The following is a 24,379-nucleotide window of genomic DNA, read 5'->3' on the forward strand; positions in this document are numbered from 1 at the left end:
GTAAATATTAAATGTTATTATAAATGTGGCCGTTACTACATTACATATAAACTTACAGCATGTATATGAAACCTTAAAGTCCTACTGAAATGAATTTTTTTTATTCAAACGGGGATAGCAGATCCATTCTATGTGTCATACTTGATCATTTCGCAATATTGACATATTTTTGCTGAAAGGATTTAGTATAGAACAACGACGATAAAGTTCGCAACTTTTGGTCTCTGATAAAAAAAAGCCTTGCCCCTACCGGAAGTAGCGTGACGACACCGGAGGAAGGACTGCTCACATTTTCCTATTGTTTACACCAGCAGCGAGAGAGATTCGGACCGAGAAAGCGACGATTACCCCATTAATTTGAACGAGGATGAGGAACGTGAAAGTGAAGGACTAGCGTGCAGTGCAGAATGTATCTTTTTTCGCTCTGACCGTAACTTAGGTACAAGGGTTCATTGGATTCCACACTCTCTCCTTTTTCTATTGTGGATCACGGATTTGTATTTTAAACCACCTCGGATATCCTCTTGAAAATGAGAGTCGAGAACGCGAAATGGACATTCACAGTGACTTTTATCTCCACGACAATACATCGGTGAAGCTCTTTAGCTACTGAGCTAACGTGATAGCATCGGGCTTTACTGCATATAGAAACAAAACAAATAAGTCCCTGACTGGAAGGATAGACAGAAGATCAACAATACTACCAAACTCTGGACATGTAAATACACGGTTAATGCTTTCCAGCCTGTCGAAGCTTAGCAATGCTGTTGCTAACGACGCCATTGAAGCTAACTTAGCTACGGAACCTCGACAGAGCTATGCTAAAAACATTAGCGCTCCACCTACGCCAGCTCTCATCTGCTCATCACGACTTGTGCTCACCTGCGTTCCAGCGATTGACGGTACGACGAAGGACTTCACCCGATCACCGATGCGGTTGGCGGCCCGGAGACGGAGGAAGTCAAGGTGAGGTCGTTCGGCTAGCGCGTCTGCTATCCTCAGCTGTAGTCCGCCGCTAATACACCGATCGCACCTACAGCTTTCTTCTTTGCAGTCTCCATTGTTCATTAAACAAATTGCAAAAGATTCACCAACACAGATGTCCAGAATACTGTGGAATTTTGGAATGAAAACAGAGCTTTTTTGTATTGGATTCAATGGGTCCGAATACTTCCGTATCAACCGTTGACGTCACGCGCATACGTCATCATATCTAGACGTTTTCAACCGGAAGTGTGGCGGGAAATTTAAAATTGCACTTTATAAGTTAACCCGGCCGTATTGGCATGTGTTGCAATGTTAAGATTTCATCATTGATATATAAACTATCAGACTGCGTGGTCGGTAGTAGTGGGTTTCAGTAGGCCTTTAATGGTGGTGTTTGAATATTTTAAGGGCTTTCATAGGCAGAATAGAGCGACTCCCGTAAGCTTAATTTTAAGCAGACTTTTGATCGCATTTATTCAATATTTAGAATGCATCAAAAAAATATATACATCTTTCGTCATGTTTTTCATAATGATGGTGAATGATGGGCATTCCAAAAAAAGTGCAACTCCCTTTTAAAAATTATGTAAGGTACACTTATTAAAGATTAATTATTTTGTTTTGCAATTAATCACAAGTTAACTACAAAATGTGATTAATCGCGATAAATATGTTCATCAATTTTAAACAATCAATCAATAGCCTTGTTTTTTTTATGTTAATTGAATATTTTTGGTTGATAGCATAAGAAGTAAATTTGTTTAGACTTCTGAAATTTTCACTTAAAGGCCTACTGAAACCCAATACTACCGACCACGCAGTCTGATAGTTTATATATCAATGATGAAATCTTAACATTGCAACACATGCCAATACGGGTTGGATTAGTAAAGTGCAATTTTAAATTTCCCGCGAAATATCCTGCTGAAAACGTCTCGGTATGATGACGTTTGCGCGTGACGTCACGGATTGTAGCGGACATTTTGGGACAGCATTGTGGCCAGCTATTAAGTCGTCTGTTTTCATCGCAAAATTCCAAAGTATTCTGGACATCTGTGTTGGTGAATCTTTTGTAATTGGTTTAATGAACAATGGAGATAGCAAAGAAGAAAGCTGTAGGTGGGAAGCGGTGTATTAGCGGCCGGCTGCAGCAACACAAACACGTAGCGGCTACGTCGTAGCCGGTGTTTCATTGTTTACATTCCCGAACGATGACAGTCAAGCTTTACCATTGGCCTGTGGGGAACTGGGACAACAGAGACTCTTACCAGGAGGACTTTGAGTTAGATACGCGGTACCGTGAGTACGCAGCTGCGGCTTCCAAACATTTGATCGCTTGCCCGTACGTGCGTGCCGCTATGTGCATGTCACATACATAACTTTGGGGAAATATATGTGCTGTATGAACTTTGGGGAGGTGAATGGTACTTTGGGCTGTGGGATTGAGTGTGTTGTGCGGGTGTTTGATTTGTATTGGCGGGTTATATGGACGGGAGGGGGGAGGTGTTTGTTATGCGGGATTAATTTGTGGCATATTAAATATAAGCCTGGTTGTGTTGTGGCTAATAGAGTATATATACACTACCGTTCAAAAGTTTGGGGTCACATTGAAATGTCCTTATTTTTTAAGGAAAAGCACTGTACTTTTCAATGAAGATAACTTTAAATTAGTCTTAACTTTAAAGAAATACACTCTATACATTGCTAATGTGGTAAATGACTATTCTAGCTGCAAATGTCTGGTTTTTGGTGCAATATCTACATAGGTGTATAGAGGCCCATTTCCAGCAACTATCACTCCAGTGTTCTAATGGTACAATGTGTTTGCTCATTGGCTCAGAAGGCTAATTGATGGTTAGAAAACCCTTGTGCAATCATGTTCACACATCTGAAAACAGTTTAGCTTGTTACAGAAGCTACAAAACTGACCTTCCTTTGAGCAGATTGAGTTTCTGGAGCATCACATTTGTGGGGTCAATTAAACGCTCAAAATTGCCAGAAAAAAAGAACTTTCATCTGAAACTCGACAGTCTATTCTTGTTCTTAGAAATGAAGGCTATTCCACAAAATTGTTTGGGTGAACCCAAACTTTTGAACGGTAGTGTATGTCTTGTGTTTATTTACTGTTTTAGTCATTCCCAGCTGAATATCAGGTCCCACCCGCCTCTCACAGCATCTTCCCTATCTGAATCGCTTCCACTGCCCTCTAGTCCTTCACTCTCACTTTCCTCATCCACAAATCTTTCATCCTCGCTCAAATTAATGGGGAAATTGTCGCTTTCTCGGTCCGAATCGCTCTTGCTGCTTGTGGCCATGATTGTAAACAATGTGCAGATGTGAGGAGCTCCACAACCTGTGACGTCACGCTACTTCCGGTACAGGCAAGGCTTTTTTATCAGCGACCAAAAGTTGCGAACTTTATCGTCGATGTTCTCTACTAAATCCTTTCAGCAAAAATATGGCAATATCGCGATATGATCAAGTATGACACATAGAATGGATCTGCTATCCCCGTTTAAATAAGAAAATCTCATTTCAGTAGGCCTTTAAAATGTAACTGTTATGTGACTATTTGGTGCAAATGACCAAGTGTTGAATGAACATTGATGTCTTCTAGGTGATAGTGCTTACCTTCGTCTGTGGCTGTTCCACTTTCAGGTCTGGAGGGTTAGCTAGAAGCTCATTAGCTAAATCCACAGCCAGTCGACATGACTCGTTATTGTATCCATGAGCATGGAGGGCCTCAGCACATGCAAACAGCACCTATTTGGGGTACACATCTTCTTTTACTTAAACCACTACTGAGACATACCAAATCAAATCAGTCAAGATTGGGTGAAGAAAAACATCACATTCATTGGTGGTTTAGCCATTTTCTCATACTAGAGCTCCATAAAATATTTTTAGGATGCTAAGACTAGATGAACAAGACAAACTGAATCTTGTCAATCCTCATGGAAAACAACTTTAAGTACACAGCTCTAACAGTGTGTACTTGTGCCATTACTTCTATTCTGCCCAGGCATGGAATGATTGCCCTAGTGAGAGCACCCAAAAAAAAAATTGAAATGGAACCTTCAAACCAAATAGTATATGTTAGAATCCTACAGTATATTTTGTATGACAACTTTCCACAGGGTACCCATGCTTGCAAAATCTGGTAAATTTTAATGTATGTTAACAGGTTATTTGCTTGTCAGGATTAATGATGATAATGCAATAGAACCCGTTTATGTTGACACCCCTTGAACTGGCAGACTGACGTCGGCATAAGCGGCTGTCGACATAACTGAAATTGGGTCAGAAATTGCACATTACTGGCACATGTATTTGTGGCTTTGTCCACAGACAAAAGAAGAATGGCTGATGATCATGCATTTTCAACCAATGGCAGCTTGTTGACTTGGTATTTCCTCCATGTGTGTTTATTTTGATGTAGATTATTGTGTTTAGTTATATTCTATATTCTTGATTACAATAAGAATAAAGCTTTAGCATAATACATATTTCAATTAGTGGAGGTGTTCAAGTACCTCAGAGACTTGTTCACGAGTGAGGGAAGAGTGGATTGTGAGATCGACAGGCGGATCTGTGCGGCGTCTTCAGTAATGCGGATGCTGTATCGATCCGTTGTGGTGAAGAAGGAGCTGAGCCGGAGGGACAAAGCTCTCAATTTACCAGTCGATCTACGTTCCCATCCTCACCTATGGTCATGAGCTTTGGGTTATGACCGAAAGGACAAGATCACGGGTACAAGAGGCCGAAATGAGTTTCCTCCGCCGGGTGGCGGGTCTCTCCCTTAGAGATAGTATGGGGAGCTCCGCCATCCGGGGGGAGCTCAAAGTAAAGCCGCTGCTCCTCCACATCGAGAGGAGCTAGATGAGGTGGTTCGGGCATCTGGTCAGGATGCCACCCGGACGCCTCCCTAGGCAGAGGTGTTTAGGGCACGTCCGATCGGTAGGAGGCCACGGGGAAGACCCAGGACACGTTGGGTAGACTATGTCTCCCGGCTGGCCTGGGAACGCCTCGGGATCCCCCGGGAAGAGCTGGACGAAGTGGCTGGGGAGAGGGAAGTCTGGGCTTCCCTGCTTAGGCTGCTGCCCCCGCGACCCGACCTCAGATAAGCGGAAGAAGGTGGATGGATGGATGGATTCAGGAAAAAAATTAATTGGTGCATTGTTAGTTGTTTTTGTATAATCCAGGGAAATACAGTCATGCTTTTATTTTGAAGCCTACTTGGAACTACAGAAACACTGTTTATCGCAGTTCCAGGCCTGACTGTGGTAAATTAATTTTTATGAACTCTTATTAATGGAAATAATGGATATATTTGCATAGAATATTTTCATATCTATAGCATAAAACGTGTGTTACTTTCTAAAATGTGTTTTTAACATTATGAGAGCCCTCAAGACATGAAATCACACCCACATAGTCCTCTCCCCACTCATTTAATCTAATATAATGCTGCCTGAGGCTGAGCCAACCAGTATTGAGCAAAATTGAACAGAGTGCTGTGATTGCTTTGGTCTCATCTCGTAGCCTTTGCTACTGTAGTGTTAATATAATTACCGTAATTTCCGGACTATAAGCCGCACCTGACTATAAGCCGCACCAGCTAAATTTAGGGGGAAATACAGATTGCTCCATATATAAGCCGCACCCGACTATAAACCGCAGGGTTTTGATGTGTAATTACCGTAGTATATAGGGGTTCCTGCTACCACGGAGGGGATTGTCGGGACAGAGATGACTGTTTGGGAACGCAAAGCGTCCCATTTATTAACAATAAATCTTTCAATCATTCAATCAAACTTTCACATCTTTGACATGGCGAACAGCATTCATGCAGAGTACAAATAATACAACGGTGCAAAGTAATACAAAGTGCTCGCCTGTACGTTATCAAAATAACCAGCCTACCGGTATATGAAAAGTCAGTCTTTAATCATTGTGTCATCGTCTTCCTCCTGCGTACTAAAACCACCGAAATCCTCTTCGTCGGTGTCGGAGAAGAACAAGCCGTAAATAAGCCGCACCGTTGTATAAGCCGCTGGGACCAGAGCGAGGGGAAAAAGTAGTGGCTTATAGTCCGGAAATTCCGGTAGTTAATTTCTGCATTTTTTATTTGAAAATGTTTAATTTAGGCCAAAATATGTAGAATAATCTTTAAAGAAATTCTGCAAGAGAGTGAAGCAAACTTTGAACCGCAATATAGCAAAGGACAACTGTATACCTGGCAGAGGTGATTACAAGAAAAATTATAAAATGATCAATTGATTTAAATTGTTTTCTTTAGCTTTAATATTAGAATAGTATACCAACATTGGATTGATAATTGTTTCATGAATTAAAATGTGAAGAATTTCAAAGTGTCCCTCACACCCTTTATACAGATTCCATATTTTCTGAGACTGCATAAATGAACTTACATCCATACGTCCCTCCTGCTCCAGCGGTTTGATCCCTGCAAAGATGTCTGGCTCCTCCTCTTGTTGGTTGTCAACCAGCTGTCGATCTCCCCCCTCCTCTGAAGCAGGGCTTATGTAGTAGGCCTGATAGTCGTCATCACACCCAATGACTCCAAGCGCATCTGCTTCTTGGTGAGATAATGTGCACGCAACCTGTGCGGCGTCATCTGCTGCTTTTCCGTCACATTCTTTCTCCAGATGGCTTTGGGGTGCTTTAGTAGAAAAGGAAGGATTCGACTGGTTGCTATTGTCTAAATTCACATCCTTGTCCTTGACTGACACCTCCACCTTCTGTTCTTGGGGGTCTCCTAGTCTACCAGGAACATCAACTACCACCACTTGGGTCTCTGTGAAATGTACAGTGGATGTCACAGGCGCTGCAGCATGACAGGCATCTGAGGTTTGGCTACTACGCTTCATTTCCAATACCATGCTCCGACCACAGTTGCTGTTATTGCAGAATTCTTGGAGAAGCGGACTTCGGGGCGAAAAGATCTCTGGTCCTGGGGGGGGGCATTCTAATGTGTTGCTTGCCTCAGCCCCCAAAGCCAGACTATAGCCATCATCAAGGCTGAGTTCAGCGAGGTCTGGCTCCAGAGAACTATCCTCACTGCTGGTTCTCCGCTTGGCATTGACATTTTTAGCAGGTCCGGTCCCACCACATCCGCCTAATATCCCCCCTTTCCCACAGCCTTGTATTAATTTTAACTTTCCCCCAGAAGAAGTACCTTGTCCTTTGTAGAAACACTTCACCCCTGCATCTTCTAGGGACAGTGACACGCTCCCTCCCAGACGAACCAACATACTTCCTCCACCATTCATTGAAAAGGCCTTCTTTTTGGTTAGCATGGTCTCTTTTGGTCGCACTACGACTTCTTCCTGAGGTGAATGACCACTTTCTCTTCCTTTAAAATCTGCTCCTCTTGGTTCAGATGTGTCTCCGACACCTCCCAATGAAGTTCTTACTGCTCTCGGGTGCTGCATTCCCCTAGGCCAGCAAAAAGTGGCAGTCTTTTTATCTGTACTGCAGAATGTAATGCCTTCCAGGGGGTAGGCCACCTGCCAGTTGAAATAACAGGACTCTACGGCGGGTTTAAAGCCCAGGAAAAGCTTGTCCAAGGACTTGCGATGTTGCCCGCGCTTCACTATCTCGATAACTTTAAGGTGCCACTGCTTCAACTGACTTGCCAGTTCCAGACGCCTGCAAGAAATTGTACAGAGTCAGAAATGTACACTTCATTATATTCATCATTACCCAAAATCTTAAATATGTGGATCTCAGTTAGTTTATATAGTTAGCTTAGTTAGAGAAATATGATCAACAAGTGGAACTTCAAATTCCGAGTTAAAGGTGCCAATAGAAACATGGCAGCAAATCAGTGATATCTTCACCACGACAATCAAGTTCACTAACTTTTGGCAGAACGACTTTTTGAGACATGTCATCTTCAACTCCCAATAACACATCTACACATTGGTGAGCCTTTGATACGAGAAAAGTGGGGCATACAAAAACAAAGTACCACTGTACTTATTTCCCCCGTCTCTCAAAAAAACTGTTGGCTTTCGAGCTCTCCAAGGAAAATGTCAATAAAGTAATTATTTTCTAGAGGTGACCTGATTCGATATTAATCAGATATCAGACGATATCAACACAAAAAAAACAGTAAAGGACTACACCGGATTGGGTCTAAAATCTTCCATATTAACACCTCAATATGTGCAGTTCATTCCAGACTCAAGCACTTCTATCCAGCAGGGCCCAGATCCATAAAGCAGAGCACATGTGATCACAACAACAATAAAGTAAATTTCTTTACAAGTATCCCAGCAGGAAGTGTCAGCCCAACCCGAGCTACGGAGCAGGAGACAAGAGGCCATGCTAAATACTAAGGGCGGTTTAATGTAATTTGACAAAACAAAAGCAGAATAAGTATTTAGTGTAAATTAACAGAAAAGTAGCTTGAACAGTCATACTGTATAAATAAGAATAAGCAGATGTGAACACGGAATTAGCAGGTACTTTACTAAAACGTCTTGAGAGAATAATAAAACTACTACTCTGAGCGTACACGTTCAAAAACCGTAAATGACAATATTTTGCCGCAAACGTCAGCAGCCTAAGGAAAAGCATTTGTTTGTAGAATAACTTTTTAACTAAAGTGAAAATGTTGTATAGGGACGTCCCTAATTTTATCGCAGCACTCTTTATTGAATATAATTTAATGTCTAACAATAACAATTCTAAAGTGCAAAGATCGATGAGAAAAAGCTGTTTGCAATCTGACCTGCAAGGGCTCACAGTGGGGTCGAGCACTGCCAGCTTCCATAACATCACCATTTCATCACACATGCTAGCACAGGCATGAGCTGCCACCTCCGACTGGCCGTTGCTCCGTCCGGTGTGTCCACTGGCACTACTGTGGGACGCTGAAGTTCGAACACTATACCACCAGCTGATGATCTAAAAATACAAATACAGTCACATGTAAACAGTGAAGCAAAAGCACATGTACAAAAAGTCAAAATGACAACTGTCAAGTGTTCTTTTGTCCGCCTGCACTTGAAAAGGCTGAGAAGGTCGTAGAGGACGCTTTATCAACTCAACTCCATTATATTTTGCAGGGTTTATCTCACACTACATTTTAGACGTGTCAAAAAATCGATTTTCGAATTAATCGTGATTATTACTTGTAATCGAATAAAAAACAAAAACAAAAACAAAAACTTTTTTTTTTTTTTTTAAATCTGTCCTGTCCTGCCACTCAGGCAAATCATGTTGTTGATGGAGATGAACATATCTGCTGCACAGAATTACTTTAGAAAATAGAATTGTTGGATACGTCTCTTGTTGCCTTATTAGTATTTGACTTGATTCAATGTTTGGGTACAATTTTATTAGACAAAACCAAGTTTATTTTCAGTTATACATTTATCAAAGCTTTTATCTATTTTGTAGAGGAATTGAGTTAATCATAGAACTGGCACCCAATGTTATTAAAACATTATTGGTATTGATTCAAGAATGGTTTTGAATCAAGAATCGATTCTGAATCAAATTACCGCCAAGAATCGAAGCGAATCGTGTGGTGCCCAAAGATTCACCGCACCACATCTATTACAGGACATTTTCAGGATAGGTTGATAACCTAAACCCAAGGATAGCATCAAATACAGTGCAGTTGGGGCTAGCAAGGCCTTCTCTGCTAGCCTAACATAAATCATGATCATAAATTAATAAGTTAATTTTATTTTTAATTTACTTTCCATCCATCCATCCATTTTCTACCGCATGTCCCGTTCGGGGTCCATAAATAAATAAACATATTCATCATATTATTTTCATGTCATATAAGGCCCCGGTGTTGCTTGTTTTTTTACGTTGGAGCTTTTATTAAATCGGAATTCAGCAAGCTTGTTGCCAGCGCAGTTTGAATTCTGCCAGAGGTTTTTTTAATCATTAGCAGTGTAAATGAATCATTAGCAGTGTAAATGAACGGAGGCGATTCAGTTGATACAATTGCGAAAGGCCAATCAGATCACAAATTGTTGACAAGCCCATCTAGGTAGCCTTACATTAAATGTGACTGTGATTGGATACTCACTTGTCACTCCAAAGTGAGTATCCAATCACAAGTTGCAAAAGCAGGAAGTGGCACCGGAGCCATACGAAACATAGAAAGCCACAGAAAACTCACCAGTACTCACTTGTTTAACCCACAAAGAAGGAGAGCAAAATGTTGATATGGTGACAGATGTATATTTGCAAGGCCATTTTCAAGAAGGATATTTAAGAGAAACTAGATCTTGTGAGACAAGGTCGGCCGACACCGGAAGCCAGCTAAGCTGTCACGGCGGTGAAATGGTTTGCCTGGCACTTTCACTCGAATCAACCAACTACGAGCGGTACCACTGGCTTAAACGGCGTCGGATGGGTGCTACAAATTGTGACTTCAAATATTAAATTTCTTTATTTTTTCATGTTTCATTTGTTTTATACAATTCTTTTAATTTTGACAGTACCACGTAAGATGTTTTAATTGCTGATTGAATGTTAATTGCTTATTGAATGTTAAATGCGCCAAAAAATAGACCATTTTGTACACTGTTGAGGGGTTTCAATAACCAGTAGTGTGTAAGTGTGTTTCTGTATATTATCTCCAGCCGTGTCCATGTGGTGACATAAATTACGGTATTTTGGGAGGTGAAGTCGGACAAGTAGAACATCACTGAAGGCCTAGGTGAGAAACGCACGGCCGGCCACTGACTAAATGTTACGAGCATAATGAATAATGATCAATAAACACATAATTTATCTCTAGCTGTATCTTCGGACCAACCACAATAATTACATACTTTCCAGTCTTCTCTCATTACAATTCCATTTTTGTAGTTCTGTCCATTGCATTCGCATCAAATTACTTAGCTCTGTGCAAGTGCCTTTATATCTTATACATATCACGTAGTACCAACAATCAAACACATAAAACATTTATATTTGCATCAACGTCATAAAGAAAAATACAACATTTTATAATCATTGGCATCAGTTTCCAAAATTTGACCAAACAAATAGGAGGACTTGACCTCCTAGTTGTCCAACCTAAGGAGGTCACGTAAGATATGTTTTATTTGCTGATGTGGGTTTATTGAATGTTAAATGCGCTGAAAAATAGACCGTTATGTACATTGTTGAGGTGATCAATGCCCAGTATGCGCAAGTGTGTTTCTGTATAGTATCGCCAGCCTTGGTCATGAGGTGACATAAATTACGGTATTTTGAGATGTGAAGTCGGACATCAGTGAAAGCTTCGGTCAGGGGTCGGCAACCCGCAGCTCCGGAGCCGCATGCGGCTCTTTGACCACTCTGATGCGGCTCAGCTGCATACTTGCCGACCCTCCCGATTTTCCCAGGAGACTTACGGATCTCAGTGCCTCTCCTAGAAATCTACCGGGGCAAATATTATCCGATTTTCACCCTAACAATTAAATTGAGGGAGTGCCCCGATGGCACTGTATTTGTTGTCCTCCAAAGCCTGCACAAGCAGCGTGCCAGCCCGGCTTAGTGTTGTATCTAGCTTTTACTTCCACACGTAGGAGACAGCATAGGCATACTTGTTCAACAGCCACACAGCTTACACTGACGGTAGTCGTATAAAACAACTTTAACACTGTTACGTTACAAATATGCGCCACACTGTAAACCCACACCAAAAAAGAATGACAAACACATTTCTGGAGAACCTCCGCACCGTAACACAACATAAACACAACACAACAAATACCCAGAATCCCATGCAGCCCCCCCCCCCCCTCCGTGCGTCGGTTGAGGTGGGCGGGGTTTGGTGGTACGGGGTGGGGTGGGGGGTTGGGGGGGGCTGTAGAGTTAGGGCTGCATGGGATTCTGGGTATTTTTTTTTGTTGTGTTTAAGTTGTGTTACAGTGCGGATGTTCTCCAGACATGTGTTTGTCATTCTTTTTTGGTGTGGATTCACAGTGTGGCGCATATTTGTAACGCAACAGTGTTAAAGTTGTTTTATACGGTCACCGTCAGTGTAAGCTGTGTGACTGTTGAACAAGTATGCCTTGCTGTCTTTACGTGTGCAAGCTGAAACTGCATTCAACATGTAGCCTAATAGGTATACAAATAGAGCAGGCTGCAAAGGGCGCTAAAAGCAGTGCCACTGCTCCCTGCAATTCGGGAGTCTCCTGCTAAAACTGGGGGCGATGACAAGTATGACGCTAAGAAGCGCCGTTCATTAAAATCTCGCGGACCGCACTAACATTACATTTTCATATTAGGATGCGGGCCGGGGCGTGTGTCTGAGACCCCTGATTAAAATATAGCACAAAGCAAGAAAAGCATTGTATGCAAAGTTATTTCATTTAAGAATTTAAAAATAGTTTTGTGGCTACATTGTTTTCTTTAATTTGTGAAACTTGTCAAAATGGCTCTTTGAGTGGTAAAGGTTGCCGAACCCTGGCCTAGGTGAAGCCTAAGGAGCTCACACCAGTCCATGACAAATAATTGTTCTCCTCCACAGATACCAAGACGATGAGGTGTCTCACATCCCTGTTGAGAATCGTAGTTGGGGCTTCTGAGATGCAATGCATTTTGTAGTTGATATTGGGTAACTTGGAAAAATCTTGACTTGTATATCTCTTACAATGCCTTTTTCATTTGTGTTGACGTTGACGACACAGGCTAATTTGTACTGCCCTCTTAAGGCATTTTGGTCAGCTACCCAAACAATGCCCCCAACTGTGACGTTTCGTTCTTTAGTGTGACCAGCGAGTTGACACACTTTTTTTCCAGAATTTGTTGACCTTGGAGGAATTCAAGTCTTTTGTACGGGTATCCTTCGAACTGGACATTATCAGGGTGCCCTGATTCACTAAATAGAAGAGTGTTAGGATTGATGCACTCTATGCAGTCTTCTCAGCTGTGTACTCTTGCATCAATGGGTCTATCATTAGCAAGATTGGTCGCTGTGAAGACAAAAGCTTAATATTGTTCAAAAGTCAGGACTCCCACACCACCAAAATTAGCAAAAGCTTGTTTTACTATTTAAACTGCAACTTCTGCTGTTCCATTTCTTTGGGGTGAGTTTGCAGAATGAAGTTTCCATGACCATTCGGTTCCGTTCTTCACAGCTTCTTCAATGTGAATATTTGAGTTTTTCTTGAAATCTGTACAGTTTTTCAGGTGCAGGTTTTGCTCCCACAAAATGTGTTTCTGTGTCTGACCACAACTTATGTGGGTGTCCGTGGAGTGATGTGAATCTTTTAAAGGTAAGAACAAAGCTTTGGATGACTGATTTGTAACTATAGCAGTGTGTATCGCTCTTGAGGCCATGCAACAAATTACGATTCCCCATATTTTTACTTTACCTCTCCTTTTCATCTCATCCCTGACTTCATATGGTTCGAAAAGGTCAACATGTGTATACTGAAAGGAAGACGCCGGCCTCGAGCGTTCAGTGGGAAGATTGCTCATGATTTGCCGACATTATTTTTTTCATTTTCCTGCATGCAACTGTCTACTAATTTCTTTGCAATTCTTCGACCTTTTATGATACCAGCAATGGTGCTCATTTTGAGAACAGTTCCAGCAATTACTTCATGGTTAATATTGTGAGCTTCACAGGCTACCAGTGTCGAGATCCAGCTTTCATATGGTAGGATTGGGGCTGCTTTCTCAATCTCAATAAATGCCTGGGTCCTGCCACTGCACATCAAGAGTCTAAGGCTGCAGCTAACGATTATTTTTCTATCGATTAATCTATAGATTATTTTTTCGATTGATCGGTTAATCTATAGATAATTTTTTTCGATTAATCTATAGATTATTTTTCCTTATACCGATTATTTTTTTTATTTAAAATGAAGATGAAAAAATAAATGTAGGCCCGTTTTTTCAAAAGGCATGGCTTTTATTTACAAAAAAAAAGAAGTATGGCCACTCAGTCAACATTGACAACAACATGAGAAAATATTCTGTAACAATGTAAACATTTAAAACTTTTAACATTTAACAAAATTAAAAGTAGCTTATTTGCTTTTTAATGTGCAAATATAAAAGTAAACATCCAGTGCAAATCTTAATATTCTGCAATAGTATAAGCATTTCAAAAGTAAAAGTATTGCTTATCTTGCTTTAAAATGTGCAAAAATAAAGATAAACATCCAATACAAAAAAGTGCAAAACGAAATATTCTGTAACAACAGTGTAAACATTTCAACAAAAGTGAAAGTATTGCTTATTTGCTAAAATGTGCAAAAATAAAGATAAACATCCAATACAAAAAAGTGCCAATCTAAATATTCTGGAGCACTGTAAACATTAAGTATTGCTTTTAAAATGTGCAAAATAAACATCCAGTCCAACACAGTACACAATAACCAATTCTACTCATTCCAGTGAGTGACTAACAGTTGTAATGAAGAAAGGTTAGCATGTCTACATGCTCTGGTTCTTTTCATGTTTACAATATTCCCAGCAGCTGAAAATAAGCGCTCAGAAGGGGTCGATGTGGCTGGAACTGAGAGGTAATTAGCCTTCACCTCAAGCCAGGACTGCGAGTGAGATGAGCTGCAGTTTAAGTTTCTAGAAGGTCAACGGGCTCATAGTGATGTTACTAGTAGTTGACTGGGAGGTGTTTATTATCATTTGGGGAGAGTCCGCTGCCTGATGCTCACCTGCTAAACACCTATCTGCTCCACGCTGAAGCGCTGACTACATGCGCTCTGAATACGCACTGCTGATTGGCTGGTAACGTTTTGAATACGCACTGCTGATTGGCTGATAACGCTTTGTGTGTACCAATCAGATGGTTGTGTGGGTGGGACAATGCTGCGTGCTGAGACAGAGGCAGAAGGAGCAAAGCAGCTTGTTAACACTTTAGCTTTAGCTTAGAAACTCGTTCGGTACACCCCCGTACCGAACCGAAAGCCACGTACCGAAACGGTTCAATACAAAACACGTACCGTTACACCCCTAGCAGATACAAATGACACATTCATGTTTTTGTGTAATGATGACAACGTATGCTCACGCGGACGATTGACTAGTTGATGGTTGATGGTTTTCTTTTCAAATGTTCGTTCATAGCCGTTGTGCTGCTATGATAGGCCATTTCCGCTCGACACAGTGTGCATACAACAACATTATTAGGCCGTGTATTGAAATACTCCCACACTTTTGACGACTTTTGGCGTGATTTTTTCCCCCTCGCTCGCACCGTCTGCTTTGCAGTCCACCATGACGGTAGTGTGACGTAAATATGCGACGAGTCGACGCACAAAAACGGCGTCGACGTATTTACGTAACCGATGACGTCGACTATGTCGACGCGTCGTTTCAGCCTTACAAGAGTCCAGTGGTTTCATCTTTGTAGACAACCAATCTGTTGTTTGGAATTCTTGTGGCACTTTGAACTGAAAGGAAGAGATTCCTTAGTGCCTCTTCTTTAGCTGACAATGTTGCTTTGGGTTTTCCTTTTGCCTCTCACTTTGCATGAATGCATTTATTTTTCTTCGAAGCAAGCCATTTTCTTGAAACCTGCCATACTAAGGTAATGACTTTCACCAATTTCGGGGAGGCTGCTGAATCTTGTTAAGTTGATAAAGTTCTTTACTGCTTCACCAGCCACTTGTTTTTCCATGATTGATTTAGTTGAGGTTGTGCTTTGACACATTTGTAAGATTGGGGTTTCTGGAAGTGTAGTTGCAAATGCCTTTCTCTGGAGTTTCTCACACTTTTTCCTGGCTTGTGTTACAACTTCAGCAACTGACTATGTTGGCCATTTCAGGAACTCGGGTCCATTTTGCCAAGCAATTGATCTTAAATTTGCTTTGCTTTTCCATATATTTCCTGAGCCTGGCTGCAAAGACTGCCCCACAGACAGCTTTGATAGCGTCTCCTTTTTGGTCTTGTGGTGTCAACTTAGCCTTAGATTCCACAAGTTTTACTTGAATTCCTGCGTTGGTGTTCCATCTTAAGTACATTATGGCTCCGTATGTCTTGTTGCTGTCGTCAGAAAAAGTGATTCCAACAGGTTATTTGAGCCAGTTGGTGGTGTTAGGCTCCTTTGAAACCTAATTTCTGCAAATTGCACATAGTCCTCAAATATCTTTATAGATTCCTTCTGGGGTTGATGGAGAATGGTTTGTCCCATATCTCATGTGTTGACTTCCACTTCCCCACTTCTTGAAATACTTTACTCACAAGGATCGCTCCCCTTTACTTAGTGGGAGTGAGAAGGCCAATAGGATTGTGCAATAGGATCGTGAAGTCCAGCAACTTGGCTGAAGTGTTCTCTTCTTGTTAAATTATTTGGTGTGCTGTGTCGCACTTCTTTAATAAGTAGGTTATCTCCAATCCTCATTTTCGTCAAGTTAAACTTAATCAATGCCATTATGTATAATTTGTCATCTTCTACAAACCCCGTTTCCATATGAGTTGGGAAATTGTGTTGGATGTAAATATAAACGGAATACAATGATTTGCAAATCCTTTTCAACCCATATTCAATTGAATGCACTACAAAGACAAGATATTTGATGTTCAAACTCATAAACTTTATTTATTTTTTGCAAATAATAATTAACTTAGAATTTCATGGCTGCAACACGTGCCAAAGTAGTTGGGAAAGGGCATGTTCACCACTGTGTTACATGGCATTTCCTTTTAACAACACTCAGTAAACGTTTGGGAACTGAGGAGACACATTTTTTGGTTGGTTCTTTTCCTCTTTGGTCCGGAGGACACGACGTCCACAGTTTCCGAAAACAATTTGAAATGGGGACTCGTCAGACCACAGAACACTTTTCCACTTTGTATCAGTCATCTTAGATGAGCTCAGGCCCAGCAAAGCCGACGGCATTTCTGGGTGTTGTTGATAAACGGTTTTCGCCTTGCATAGGAGAGTTTTAACTTGCACTTACGGATGTAGCGACCAACTGTAGTTACTGACAGTGGGTTTCTGAAGTGTTCCTGAGCCCATGTGGTGATATCATTTACACACTGATGTCGCTTGTTGATGCAGTAAAGCCTGAGGGATCGAAGGTCACGCACGGGCTTAGCTGCTTACGTGCAGTGATTTCTCCAGATTCTCTGAACCCTTTGATGATATTACGGACCGTAGATGGTGAAATCCCTAAATTCCTTGCAATAGCTTGTTGAGAAAGGTTTTTCTTAAACTGTTCAACAATTTGCTCACACATTTGTTGACAAGTGGTGACCCTCGCCCCATCCTTGTTTGTGAATGACTGAGCATTTCATGTTATTGCCACCTTTCCCAACTTCTTTGTCACGTGTTGCTGGCATCAAATTCTAAAGTTAATGATTGGCAAAAAAAAAAAGTTTATCAGTTTGAACATCAAATATGTTGTCTTTGTAGCATATTAAACTGAATATGGGTTGAAAATGATTTGAAAATCATTGTATTCCGTTTATATTTACATCTAACACAATTTCCCAACTCATATGGAAACAGGGTTTGTACATGATAACCAAGGCCTAGGGCGTTGTTGTCGTGTAGTTCAAGTTCTTTGATTTTCCTGCAGAAAAACATGTTGTTGTGATGTCGATCGTCGCCACAAACATACATGACTTTCAGCTGAGGTGAAGGTTTTAGTGGTTTTTTGCATTCCTCTCAGTGGTATAGCCAAGAAAAATTCCTAGTTTGTGAACACGTTCTCAAAAAATGGCAATAAAACTATTCTGATTCTGATTCTGATTGCTTTGAGCAGTGTACATTACATTAAACCAATTGTTCAAGAATGCTTTCTCAATCCTTTAGGATAGCTAATAACTTGCCAAATTGGTAGCTTATTATTGTAAAATCGTTTTCTGGTTTTCTTTTAAAATGTAACCAATCCTTTAGGATGAGTTTCGGTAGTTTACATTCTATTCATAGCATGGTAAGTGGATATTCCGCTGCACCAGGATTTCCTAAGTCTGTTATAAATAAATGATAAATGGGTTATACTTGTATAGCTTGACAGTATTTCCACATTCACCCATTCACACACACATTCACACACTGATGGCGGGAGCTGCCATGCAAGGCGCTAACCAGCAGCCATCAGGAGCAAGGGTGAAGTGTCTTGCCCAAGGACACAACGGACGTGACTAGGATGGTAGAAGGTGGGGATTGAACCCCAGTAACCAGCAACCTTCCGACTGCTGGCACGGCCACTCTACCAACTTCGCCACGCCGTCCCTCTTAGAGCCTTTTCTAAATTTCAATGAGTTCAATAACCTGTCTTGGATTGTTTTACCCTTACGGGAGGTAGTTCTTGCAGTTCCTTCAGAATTTTAATTGTGATGGTTGAAGTATTTCCATGCTTTTTCCCTAAGACTCTGAACATCTCTTCTCCAGTAGAATAGGACGCTAATCCGTCTTTTCGTCTATGCTGATTGGGAGTTGTGTCTTCATTATTTTGGCTGACCCATGATAATTTCCTTGCTTTTGAAGGGATTCCCAATCTTTCTTCCATCTGTAGTAGTCTTTGTTGAGGCCATGGAATATAGGTAGACAAATTGCTTTGATATTTACATGATGTAAGTGGCGGTTTTTGGCTTTCTCCAGTGGGCAGTGTGACCCTTGCGGGGATAAAACTAAGAGAAAACAAACCTATCTCGTCACAACGAGATAGGTTTGTTTTCTCTTAGTTTTATCCTTTCTCCAGCCATGTCAACAGCTCAGACTCTTTCTTTTAGTTTTCTAACTGCTGTTTGAGAAACCAACGCCCCCAGGCGGATATAGCTTTGGTTGCATTCTGCACTTGTTCATTTAATACTTGAAGACATAATGTACTGGCTTCAGCAGTTGCAGGAGACATGTTTTCGATGTCGATGGAGATTTGTTTAGCTTTTTTGATTTTTACTATAAGGCCATTGTCACTGTATTTTTTCAGGAGGTTATGCTAGATGACTTTTTCAGTTTCAACGTACTTTGCATAACAATATTTTGAGTCCTTCACCAACAATTCTTTGAGTAATTCTTGAACTTGATCATCCATTGTTTGAGCTTCAATGAGTTCATTACTGAAGTCAACGTTTGCTTCATGCAATCGGTTATAGTGATGATTGAATTTAGCAAACTCTTCTATCAACTCGTGTTCCATCTATTGCTTGTCTTTCTGATAAGGTTGGCTTTCTTTGTGAAATGAGCTTTTAGCATTAGTTATTTGTCATTTGAGATCTTTTATTTGTTCCTCCATTTTTAGAGGATCTTCCATCTAAATGGTTGTCCTTTATTTTTCAAATACTACTAGCATAATGAATAATGATCAATATACATAGTATTAATCTCTAGCTGTATCTTAGGACCAACAATAGTACACTTACATACAAGTAATCTCTACGGTCTTCTCTCATTACAATGTAATTATTGTAATTTTGTCCGTCCATTTCATTCACATTAAATAAATTAACTCTGAACCATTCCCTTCTTCAAGGTTCAAGGTTCAAGGGTTTTATTCGTCACATGCAGAGTACACCACAGTGAAACGCTTTTTTCCATGCTCTTCAGATATTGCGTACAGTGGGATCCAAACACTAGTTGCTGAATCTAATACACTAACTACAAAAAATACAACAATTTGAATAGCTCTGATGTACATGAATTACAAGACAATAAGTTGCACAATAAGTCCCAGTAGTTATGGTAGAAGTATCAGTAAAAGTAAAAGTACAGTAGTCACATACAGTACCAGTTCAATATCAAATATTATATCAGTATATACAGTATATACAGTAGGAAGTAATAAATATTAAGGTGTCTACAGTTCTTTTGGCAGTTGAGTAGTGACAGTAGTATGAACAGAGGTAATGGAACAGTGTGACTTCTTTATACTCGTTTTTACATTATTTACAGTCTTTGAATGAAGAGTATTGTAGTCCGGTAATTACAGTGATAAGTAAAGTGATTCTTGTGCGTGCGGTTTTGTGCAATTGTTATAAGTGTTAATCAGTGGTGCAGTTGAGCAGTCTGATGGCTTGGGGATAGAAGCTCCTCCTGAGTCTCTCCGTGTTAGCGCTTGCCTGAATGCCTGAGTCTCTCCGTGTTAGCACTTGCCTGAATGCAGCAGTGAGAAGAGGCAGTTGCTTGGGTGGCTAGAGTCCCTCACTATCCCCTTGGCCTTGGATCTACACCGCCTGGTGTAGATGTTGCAGATGGTTGAGAGCACACCTCCGATGGTGCGCTCGGCTGATCTGGCCACTCTCTGCAGTCTGTTGCGGTCGTGTGCGGTGCTATTCCCAAACCAGGAGGTGATGTTTCCATTCATGACACTCTCTGTTGTGCATGAGTAGAAGTTTCTGAAGATCTTGTGGTTTAGTTTGAACTTCCTGAGTCTCCTGAGGAAGTAGAGACGCTGTCGTGCCTTTTTCACCATGTTGTCTATGTGTGTGGTCCAGGACAGGTCTTCTGATATTGTCACTCCGAGGTATTTGAAGTTGGTCACTCTCTCGACCGGCGTCCCGTCTATGCTGAGTGGACTGTAGTTCCTTGCCCCCCGTCTCCTAAAATCCACTATGATCTCCTTGGACTTGTTGACGTTCAGGGCGAGGTGGTTCTCCTGACACCACAGTGCCAGGTTCTTCACTTCACTCAGGTAGGCCGTCTCATCGTTACCGGAGATCAGGCCCACCACAGCTGTGTCGTCAGCAAATTTCACAATGGAGTTGGTGTTGTTTTTAGCCACACAGTCATGTGTGTAGAGTGAATAGAGGAGGGGGCTCAGAACACAGCCCTGGGGGGCACCGGTGTTGATGATGATGGTTGATGAGGTGCAGTTCCCTGCTCTCACCACTTGTGGTCTGCCTGTCAAGAAATCCAGGACCCACTGACAGAGGGTTGAGTTCAAGCCCAGGTCCTTGAGCTTGATGACGAGTTTGGATGAGACTATGGTGTTGAATGCTGAACTGTAGTCCATGAACAGCATTCTCACATAGTTCCCGTGCCTTTTGTCCAGGTGTGTCATGGCGGTATGCAATACGTGTGTGATTGCATCCTCGGTTGACCTGTTTGGGAGGTATGCAAATTGTAGGGGGTCTATAGTGGGGGGAGGGAGGAGCATATGTGGTCTTTGATTAGCTTCTCAAAGCACTTCATGGCTATGGGGGTGAGGGCTACGGGGCGGTAGTCGTTGAGGCAGGCAGGGGCAGATTTCTCTGGAACAGGGACAATGGTGGATTTTTTCAGACAGGTGGGGATGACGGACTGTTCAAGGGACAGATTGAATATGCCTGTGAATACCGGTGCCAGTTGGTCAGCACAGACTTTTAGGACGCAACCGGGAATGCCGTCTGGCCCTGTGGCTTTCCTGGTATTCACCCTCTTAAAGGATCTCCTCACGTCATGTTCTGTTATTATGAATGCTGAGTCTCCATTGCCAGTGGCCATACCCTCTCCTGCGGCGCCATGAATGCTGCTGTTTGAATTTTCAGCCTCAAACCGTGCATAAAAGGTATTTAGCTCATTTGCCAGGGAGACATCAGCATTCACCATGTAGTCTGTCATGGTTCTGATTCCTTGCCATACAGCTCTGGAGTCAGCCTGCTGAAATTAAAACTCCATTTTGTCTCTGTATCTTCAGTTTGCCTGCTTCACTACACGCCTGCCTTGTACGCGTGCATGTCGCCTGTCGCGCGCCCTCCGCTGTAGGCTGAGGTGCACTTTTCAAAGATCTATCAACCCAGGGCTTTTGATTTGGAAAAACCCTCACTAGGTATGTGGGGACTATTTCCTCGACCAGTTTACCAACAAAGTCCAGCACAGTGTCTGTATATTCGTCAATGTTGTCTGTGCCCTCGCGGAACACGCTCCAGTCTGTACAATCTAGCGCGTCCTGGAGCGCGCTCTCTGAGTTCACAGACCAACGCTTGACTTCTCGCGTCACCACGGGCACGCACTTCAAACTTTGTTTATACACGGGTACGAGCAAGATGGCGGAGTGATCTGATTTACAGAAGGCTGATAAAGACTGTGACTTATAGCCGCATTTGAATTGCGAGTAGCAGTGGTCTATTATATTATCGCCTCGGGTAGGACAGGTCACGTGTTGGTAAAACGTTGGTAATACCGTTTTAAGTTTCGCCTTATTAAAGTCCCCAGCAACCACAATAGCAGCATCAACATGGGCTGTCTGGAGTTTATTTACCTGGTCGTAGAGCTCCGGTAGCGCGGTCTCAATGTTGGTCTGGGGTGGAATGTATACACCGATGAGTATAACTGATGTTAGCTCCCTTGGTAGGTAGAACGGGCGGCATTTGATGATGAGAAACTCCAGGTCCGGTGAGCAGTGTTCCCCTATCTTCTCCACACTGCTCGGTCCACACCAGTGTTTATTCACCATAAAACACACGCCTCCGCCTCTCAATTTCCCTGACGACTCGTTCCTGTCGCTCCGGTACACGGAGAAGGGCTCCAGGCTGATGGCGTGGTCTGGAACCTCCGGTGTGAGCCAGATCTCCGTGAAACACAGGACGTTACAGTCCCTGATGTCCCGCTGGAACTTAATCCTCGCCCTGATGTCGTCCAGCTTGTTCTCAATTGACTGGACGTTGGAGAGCAGGATAGAAGGGAGAGGCGTCCGGCTCGCACGTCTTCTCACGCGGTTCCTTATTCCCCCTCGGCTGCCACGGTATCGATGGTGTGGCCGCCATTGTCCTTTATTGTTGTTACCGGCATTAGGATGGACTCTCAATTCTGCCGGCAGTTCCTTTAAGAGGTCCGAGCTTCGTTGAAGTTGGTGAGTTGTTTTTGAATTTATGTCCAAAAGAGTCTGTCGGTCGTAAACAATTGTTGCGCCGTTGGTCAAAGTAAAACAAACAAAAAAACTACACAAATTAACCAAAATACGCAAATCTTGTGAGGAGAGCGTGGAGAGGCAGCCAAAGGAGCAGCGCCATCACTTCTGTCTTATGCATGTCACATAGTATCAAGAATCAAAACACATCAAACATTCATATTTGCATCAATGTCATAAAAGAAAATACATAAATTCATCATCTTTGGTGTCAGTTTCCAAAATTTGACAGAACAACATTAGTTACCTGTTCATACGTCAGGCACTGCTCAGTGAGGATCTCCAGCAGTGGAGCAGCATTGCTGTCTCGTCTTTTGAACATTTCCCTGACGATCGATAAAAGGTTCCAGATGCCTTCCGGCTCCCGTCCTCTCAAAGGTCTGAGCAGACACGCCCACTCGGCAGCGGCCGGTGGCTCAGTGGACGACAGATACATGGAATTGACATCACTGTGAAGCAGAAACATGCAAGGAAAGCATAATTAACAATTAGCAGCGTAAACGAGGACCTCAACAGAGACACAGGATACTTGCAAGTGCTGACAGTCCAAATTCAAAACAGGAGATTAGGGCTGCACCATTATGGGCAAAATAATAATCCTGATTATTTTGATCAATGTTGAAATCACGATAATTAATTAAAATTTTTCTATATGTTATGTAAAATAGTGTTTGGAGGTGCTGAATGAGACATGTTATTTGTAATTAAATAGTCTAATAAAAGGCTAGAAAAAATGCTATCCATCCCTATTGTTCATTATTAGTATCAACATGTCAGTTTTTTCTCATTACATGATGCCTTTAGCTCTATTATTTTTGGAAAAGTTTATTTTACTTTTATAGGGGAACTGCACTTTTTGGGGGGAATTTTGCACAATCATACACAATTCTTATGCAAGACAAGAACAAATGTTTTTTCTTTTTTAATGCATTCTAAATATTAAATAAATTCGATCAATAGTCCACTTACAATTGAGCCTATGGGAGTCACTCTATTCTGCCTATAAAATCCCTTAAAAAACATCCAAAAGGTTTTATATACATGCTGTAAGTGTATATGTAATGTAGTAATGAGCACATTTATAATAATATTTAATATTTATGTATTTTGATCATTTTAAGCCTACACAACGCATTCATTTAAAAAACACATCACAATGTTGGCTTTTTTTCCCCACTACATGACTGATTTCTACTCACTGCGGAATTCATGAGAGCCAGCAAACATAAAACATCACTTATTGTACAAGGTCTGCTGTTGTTAGAATGCCGTCTGATAGAATCTTGTTATCGTCTTGTTTAGATGAAAAATGTCTCATAATCCTTGCGAAGTAAAGGGGTGTGAAACCAATTGTCTTTTCGTGTCGTTTTCACCATTCGCGGGTCTAAATTGGCTGTCAAATTGGACCAACATGTCTGATTAAACCTTCGTCCTACTATCAAGGTGAGAGGCCTGATTTATGATCTACAATAAACTTACACAAGCAGGGAAGCGAGAAAGCAGCGATGATGTAAACATAGACACCGCTAGTGATTACGGCACTGTTATAGTTAGTCTGCGTTATCGCTTAATCAATCAATCAGCTTTATTTGTCCATTCTT

General features: G+C 41.6%; 1 protein-coding gene across 7 annotated transcripts in view; it reads right to left on the reverse strand.

Annotated features, from left to right (window-relative positions):
- The window catches only part of zswim8 (zinc finger, SWIM-type containing 8), a 218,286-nt gene that overhangs the window by 102,948 nt on the left and 90,959 nt on the right, over nt 1-24,379 (reverse strand). For all 7 annotated transcript variants that reach the window (XM_062058934.1, XM_062058939.1, XM_062058935.1 and 4 more), the window contains 4 exons: nt 23,026-23,227; nt 8,747-8,922; nt 6,420-7,659; nt 3,619-3,750 (listed from right to left, as the gene is read on the reverse strand). In XM_062058934.1, coding sequence (XP_061914918.1) covers nt 3,619-3,750; nt 6,420-7,659; nt 8,747-8,922; nt 23,026-23,227 — 1,750 coding nt within the window. The remainder of the gene's footprint in view (nt 1-3,618; nt 3,751-6,419; nt 7,660-8,746; nt 8,923-23,025; nt 23,228-24,379) is intronic.

Source organism: Entelurus aequoreus, linkage group LG09 (assembly GCF_033978785.1).
Source record: "Entelurus aequoreus isolate RoL-2023_Sb linkage group LG09, RoL_Eaeq_v1.1, whole genome shotgun sequence".
Taxonomy (NCBI): domain Eukaryota; kingdom Metazoa; phylum Chordata; class Actinopteri; order Syngnathiformes; family Syngnathidae; genus Entelurus; species Entelurus aequoreus.